The 7,641-nt window shown below is 41.9% G+C and overlaps 1 protein-coding gene across 1 annotated transcript; it reads right to left on the minus strand.

The window, feature by feature from the left end:
- Nucleotides 1–708: 708 nt before the first annotated feature.
- KIF2B (kinesin family member 2B) lies at nt 709–2,730 on the minus strand. The gene has a single exon (XM_037809489.1). It carries the CDS (start codon nt 2,728–2,730, stop codon nt 709–711), a length of 2,022 nt encoding a protein of 673 aa, XP_037665417.1.
- Nucleotides 2,731–7,641: the final 4,911 nt, after the last annotated feature.

Consider the following 7,641-nt stretch of genomic DNA (forward strand, 5'->3'; position numbering starts at 1 on the left):
ATCACTCCCAGGAAGCACAGCACTTTAAAATTTCAATTCAAAGTTCAACATTTAAAAAAAAAAGAACAAAAAGACTCCTCAATTCTAGGCTCTCACAAGAAGTCTCAAGAAAATTCCCCACCCCCTTCCCATCTGTACCTGCATAGAAATACAACAGAAAAAGAGGCACGAGAGGGTGTTCTTAGAGCTCCTCTATTGTGTGCCCAGTAGTGTATTCCCACCAGTCATTTGAATCCAAACTATTTTGCCTTCCTAGTTACAATATTAGCATATCTGGTTTAATCACAGCTGGCTTTTCCTACGGCAGGGTTTCTCCCCTTAGGCACTATTGATATTTTGGATCAGATAATAATTTGCTGCAGAGGTCTGTATGTACTGGGTGTTACGGGATGTTTAACAGCATCTCTGGCCTCATTGATTTCCAGTAGCACCCTCTCCTCAGTTTGGACAACTGAAAATGTTTCCAGACATTGCCAAATGTCTTTTCAGGGGCAAAATTGTCCCCAATTGAGAACTGCTACCCTAGAGAATGAAAATGAGCTACAGAAACACAGAGAAAGAATAAAGGGCACATTTCTGACAATTGTATTTTAAGATGTTTTAAGATTTCCAGGAGGATCTTTATATCTAGATAATTCAGACAATTTTCCTCTATAAGAGAGAAAGGAACTGCAGCAGCATTTCAAACCTGATCTCTTCCCACTGGCTTCACTCTACCTTGCTCTTCTTTTGGAGGTCAGCTCGTAATAATTTCAGTTTCTTTTGGATCTCAGTCAAAACACAGATTTTCTCATCCAAAATAGACAATAACTGGGCAATGCAAAAATCTACATCATTGTTTACCCCATCAGCTGTCTCTGGAATGTTCCCCAGCCATTGGCTGGACTCCTTCCATGAGGTCACTGTATTCTCTGTTGATGAAGTCGATAATGTTTCAACTACTTCTTTAATCTCTTGCCCCTCCTCACTCTGTGCACAAGGCATTTTAATAAGTTCATTCCTGTGAAGGGACATTTCTGAATTCCTAATGTGGTTTTGTAACATCCTTGGTGCCTCATGTTCACCCGGATAGAGGCAACCATGGGGAGGTCCGACATCTAGAGTTAATTCTTTTACTCTGTTTGCATATCTTAAAGTGTTGAGGGTGTTTTCACAAGAGGTCATTCCTGGAGAGATAGTAGCAATCATGCAAGTCGAGGAGTTCTGGCCTATAAAGGAATCCCGGAGTACCTGTGTGAGTTTGCTGGCTCTGAATGGGGTATGAACCTTATTCTGACCCAAAGCTCGGATACATTCCTTAAGGGCAAGGAGACTCTTGTTAATCTCGGCCCCTTCCAGCTGCCTCTTTCTGTTGGCTTTGGCAGTATCTGCTCCCCTTTCGTTCCCAGCCAAATCAATGAGGGAAAACTTGCCATGCAGTTTTCCTCTTGACTTCAGGATGATCTGGAACACCGCGTGGCTCCTGGAAGAGTGGGCATTGACAGATGTCTGTCCGGAAGTCCGGCAGCTGTTCCCAGTTTCCACGAGGTTCAGCACGTCCTCCACACAGCACACCTCCTGTTCCTGCAGCCCGACCACCTGGATTTGCTGATTGCCATCCTCAAGAACTTGCAGTTTCTTCTTCCAGTTCAACAAATCATACACCTTGCCCCCATATATCTCAAAAAATGTCCCATAGACCTTGAGGTCAAGCGTCTCATAAATGGGGTTTTTGAGCAGAAAGAAGACATCCTGAGCTACCAGGGCATAGATACCTTTAGAGCAATCCTGGGCCCTGCCTGAAAAGTCTCCACCCATGGTGTGCGTTTTCCCGCTGCCTGTCTGCCCATAGGCAAAGCAGGTGGCCATGCCCTTGCGGAAGATGGACTCCACCAGCGGCTGGGCAGTGAACTGGTACACTAACTCGTTGGAGGCAGTGTCATCAAAGGCATGGTCAAAGCAGAAGGTCTGGTTCTCCAGGTAGCGGGTGAGGTCCAACTTCTGCTTGGATTCGTGCACCATGACCACGTTATCCGAGGGGATGGTGATGATATCCAGGTCCTTCATGGTGGTCTCTCGCTGGTTGAGAGGTCGTTTCCTCACGCAGACGCAGATCCGATGGTCTTCCAGGGGCTCCAAGCCAGACATCTTGCTACTGTCCAGGTGCCTGCGGTACTCATCGATCATGCGCACGAGTTCATAGTTGGGGTTTCCCCTGTTGACGTCAAGGGCGCGTCGTGCTCGAATCTCCAGCTGCTGCTGCCTGCGCTTCTCCCTCTGCTTCTCCAGTTTCTCAATTTCGCGTAAACAGGCTGACTTTTTCCACTTCATAATGCAAGGGTGGCTGGGAACCCCCACGGACGGGCTGTCCCCTGAGGGTGTTTCGTTTTTCCTGGGACTCATTGTCATCCACCGCGTGGCCATACGCCGGTCTCCAATGGCAGATGGTGCTAGAGAAAAGGGGGACAACGGCCTGGACTGCTTTGGGTGTTCAGACGAGGCCAGCGCTGGATTCAGCAGGAATATGGTCTCTAGATCAATCTTCTTTCCTTTTTTGATTCCTTTCTCGATCCACTCTACTGTGACCAAAGCGTTTTCTCTCTTTATCTCTGTGACCATAGCAAGGTGGATCCGCCCGTCACTGCGCTTGATCGCCACGCAGATGCCCACTCGGATGTCTCCGAAGTGTGGCTTCACGGGTCTCAGGGGCGAGAGGCGCGGGGCGAGCGGGAGGCAGAACTGGCTGGCCATGGAGAGTGTTGGAGGTGTCAGGGCTCAGGGAAGCCGGTGGCGCTGCCAGGGGCCCTTGAGGTTGAAGCAGCAGGGCCCGAGCCCAAGCCAGCACTGAGCCCGCGTGCAGTTTCCACCTGCCTTTGTGAGGGGCGTGCGGACAGTGGCCCCGCCGCAGTGAGTCACGTCACAAAGGGAAAGGGAGAAGGGGCGGCAGAGGTGAGGGCCTCTTGTTGACGGGTGAGGGGCAGAAAACATTCTTGCCGCCAGGGGGAAACAGCCAGCTGAAACCGAGAACTTAGTCTCTGCCCTTGAAGGGAAATGGGGTTCATTGTACTTTGGACTTTGGTGCTGGGAAGGTGCAGGAAACAGAGAAGTCATGGGAATTGTGGGGTTGGAACATATTTTCCATGGGAATTCACGTGCCTAAACTTTGGAAACATCCATTCTCCCCTGTAGTCTTCACCTGCAATCTTGAAGCTCAGGTGCTTTAGTTGTGACCCTTTGAATTTGTCTCTTAAACTTCAAAACTTCTGTGATCGGTGGGAACTAGTGAAGGTGGACCTGTTTACAAAATCACAGGCTTCGAAATTCAACAGGATCCGGGAGAAGCATCTTCAAACCTACCATCTTCCCTCCTTCCTCCACTCCTTTCAAACCTTGTTTATCTTTAACAGTCACAACTTAAAGTTATTCAAGTTTAATGGGATTTCTCATTACAATACGTAGCAGGTCGTTGTGGTAATTTGCTAATATGGAACTTCGTTTGGTGCAGCATCTGGGTTTGCAAACATGAGATGTTTGTTGCATTCCAAGTAATTCTGACAGCTACGAAGTGAGTTTTGTTGCACTGCAGTCACTACCGTTTTTGTGATTAGTTCAGTAATTACCATTCCAAACTCCTTCAGTAATTACACTTCTGGCCTCATTATCTATAATTTGGAGAGAAAGGAGAGATGTTTCAGGAAAGAAGTAATTCATCTTACACACCTCTCCACCCCAAAATGTGTGTATGTGTGCATATGCACTTCAAAAGTTTAAGAGGGGTTAAGTCAGCTAAGACCATCAGAGACAAAAAGTTGTTTTAGGCAATATTGCAAAATTTTCTTTTAGGGTGATTTGCTTGCAAAAAAAAAAAAAAAAAGACATTGACTGTCAGGTGGGCCAAGGTGAGGATTAGAGTGCTGCCTTATGTTCAACTTTTTTTTCCCTACTTACCACATTGTTTTTTAGTATTTGAGTTTGTTCATAATTGCACTGACAGCTCCAAAATTACATGAAGTAGCATGATGTCCTTACAACCCTCCCACCGACCAGGGAATATTATGGAAAAAAACTCTTATTAAAAACTGACTTTTTAAATGGAAATTTTCTATTTCAATAAATTTAGTAAATCTTATATTTGAAAAGAAGGTGGGGGAGAGGAATACTGGATAAATATACAGTGATCCTTATTTCCTGGGATGCTGAATACTGGTGGAAAGAGGGCAATAAGGGCTTGTTTTTTAACAGTTGCCTTTTTATGATTATGAAATTTTTTTCCTGATTGCCCAAATTATCAGCATTTAAAGTTGTCCTTTAAATCAGTTTTTGTCTTAATTTTAAAGTTATTTAGTAAATATTGTTTCCCCAATTTATTAGGTTAATTGTATATTTCAAAAGCATTATTGCTTTAGAAATTTTTTGAAGTTTTTTTTTTTAAAATGTTTATCTTTGAAAAAGATTGGTCTCTCAAAATTGTGCAAACTAGCTTTTTCAGCTTTACCATATTTTTATAATTAAGGCAATGTTTACTGTAGATAGACAATGACTGGGTACATGGCGGTAGTGAAAAAATCAAAGAAAAAGAAGTCAAAGAAAAAATCAAATTCCTTTGACACCCTCTTGTTTTTGTCCAGCATACCCATACCCATCAAAGTCTTTTTTTTTTTTTTTTAGCTGTTTCAGGGCTTTTCCACCTAGTTCCCCTAGGATGTTTCATTTACTCCCACAACTTAAGTTTTCAAACATGCATTGTTGATCACCAGAAATCTGAGTTCTAAACCTGTAATTTGAATGCCCAAAGTGAATTCAAACTCGACAAATCCAAAACTGATTTCATTATCTTTTTTTTTTCAAAAATGAGAACTGTAGTTCTTAGATATTTTGAATTGCTTTTAGTAGCTTCAACATATAACCCCTGACAAAAGCCTGTCAAACATCTTCCTCAGCCCATCCTAACTTGGAGTTAGGTAGTCCTCCCAGTTTCTAGAAGTCTCATATAAATATGACATCATTTACTTTCCCAACCAGTAATTACCTTGTTTCCTTGGGCAACCTCATCCATTCAGGGACTTGGTCTGTTTCTTACATTGACACTGAAGTTATTTTAACAAAGTTGTTATTAATTCCCTACTTACAAACCTTTCAGTAGCTCTTCATTATCCTAATTGATATGGTACAAATTCCATAAAAAGGCATATGATGTATGTTACAATCTTGCTTCTGCCTACATTTTTATCCTTAAGCTTTATCACATTTAGTCTAAAGTTGAACCAAACTGAAGAAATTGTAGTCTTTCAATTACAGTGTTTTCTTTCACATTTCTAGGTTGTAGCCCGGTGGTCCTCAACATTAGGGCACACCAAATGCACCTGCAGGGCTTGTGAAAGCATAGATGGCTGGGCCCCATCCCCAGGATTTCAATTCAGTGGATCCGAGGTGGGACCAAAGAATTTGCATTCCAAACACATTCCCAGGTGGTGCTTATGATTCCGGTCTTGGGTCCACAGCTTGAGAATTATTGTTATAGATCTTGTGACTAGCATAACCTCCAAATTCCTCCTCCCTTTCCCTGAACTCATTCTCATCCTTCAACACTAATCTCAAATATCACCTCCTCTGGAAGTAACCAGGCAAAATGGCTTTAAAGTGAGTCATCTCTTTAGAAGAAATAAGCATCTTATCACTGGGCGGGTGTGTTTGGGAACAGCAAAGCCTTGATCTCAGTAATGATTACTAAAAAAAATCTCCTAGATATAAAAGCAATCTGTTTATTGATAGTTGTTTGGGTGCTTTAACAATTTTGATAATCTGGAACTTCATTTGGGGCAATATCTCTTTTATATCTGCTGATATAAAATTCAGAATTCAGAAAATATCTGTCTTAACCCTTATGGTAGATTGAATTATGGACTCCAACAAAATATGTATTCTTAATCTTAATCCATGTTCCTGTGGGCATGAACCCGTTTGTAAACAGGGCCCTTTGAAGATTTATTATCAGTTAAGGTGTGGACTCATTTGTGAATAGGATCTACTAAGATCCTACTTAGGCATGACCAAACTGAATCAGGGTGGGCCTAAATCTTTTCCTGGAGGCCTTATAAAGAGAAGCCAGAAGTCAGAGAAAGCCACAGTAGGAGACCAAGGACATCACTATGTGATGGAGGCAGATACAAGTCAAGTAACCCTAAAGATTGTGGTAAACCATCACCACTATGGTACAGACAAAGAGAAAGATTGACCTTGCCAATGTTTTGAATTGGGACATCTGTCCTCTGAATCCATGAACCGATAAATTTTTAAGCCATCCCGTTGTGTGGCAGCTCTGGCAAACTAAAACAACCCTCTCATTTTATGGAATTTGTTCTGAGTGACTTATCCTCTAGGAAACACTGTGAATCTTTAAGAATAAGATAAATATAGCATTTGTCAAAGTGTGAAGCACTAGATACAAACTAAGGTGAAACCATTGGCCATGGCCTGGGAAGATGGGGAGAGGGATAAACATTTGGGAAATAGGCAGTTCCTCCAGAGTATGACCTGAAGCCATAGCTATGTTTTTTCACTTAATATAATCAAGCAACAAATATATACAAAATGCTTACTGTTTCATTTTCTTGTGTCAAAGGAATTCTGCCCCAAGTAGCTTAAATGTACGCATTTAATTTTAAGCCCAGGGCTTATCAGACAGTCAAACAATTTAACAAAGAACTCAATTTCAAATCATCTTTTTATAAAAGCCTAACAGGTATCAGATATAGACCCTTGAAAGAGGGAGAGGGTAGTGTGGATGGAAAGCACAGCAAATATGCTTGGTAATTTTGATTTATTAATTAAAGGTACACCCCAGTTTGGGAACTGTCAGAGTTGCTTTAAGGGAGAGAATGTGATTTCTGGTCTCATTTTTAATACAAATATCCCAGGAGGAGTGCATCACATAATCCTCTTTCTAGCACTGTTTTAATGGACATCTATTAGCTGTTTAGTGTGTTTGATCACTGTGGGGGTCTGTACTTTTCCAGTGTATGGATGCAACTGGAGGTTGACTTAGTTCTTCAGAGGAGTTCAGATTTTTCCAAATCTCTTTGAAGAAATGAAATTCATCGTTTTTAATTAAAAAGTTCAGTTTTTTAAGCCTAGAGGTGACCTACCAAGCTATTCCTTTAGAAAACAAGGGGAAAATAACTTTTAGAAGAATAGTTTACCATTACAGCTGGAATCTCTGACTACTGACATTTCATTTTCCCCATGCAATAAACTTAACTGGTCCAAATAAGAGCACATTCTTCCAGCCTTCTCACTGATTTAATAGGCAGGAATTGTTTCTATGACAGCATCAACTCAGTCATATTTCCTTAGCTTTCTAAATGGTGATGCTTAATTGGGGATATCTATATGATTCATATATAGGATGATGATATATGTGATGACTTTCTCTTTGGAATGGACACTTTTCCTTAAAAGAGGCCTCCTTTTGCAACCTGTTTTTTTGTTTGTTTTTTTAAATGCTATTTTCAGAAAGTTAGAGGCAGTTTCTCAGTGATCCCTTGATGTCCTCCAGAAGCACAGTCCAGAGCTGCTGCTCACTTGCCCTCATGAATTTCCCCAGAGGCCTCCCATTTCACTTGGATGGATCACTGCATTTTTATACTGAGTGTGTCTAGGTTG

This window comes from Choloepus didactylus, chromosome 18 (genome assembly GCF_015220235.1).
Source record: "Choloepus didactylus isolate mChoDid1 chromosome 18, mChoDid1.pri, whole genome shotgun sequence".
Classification (NCBI taxonomy): domain Eukaryota; kingdom Metazoa; phylum Chordata; class Mammalia; order Pilosa; family Megalonychidae; genus Choloepus; species Choloepus didactylus.

Excerpts from the sequence above, each read along its gene's own strand:
- KIF2B (XM_037809489.1), bottom strand. The coding sequence starts at position 2,730 with ATGGCCAGCCAGTTCTGCCTCCCGCTCGCCCCGCGCCTCTCGCCCCTG.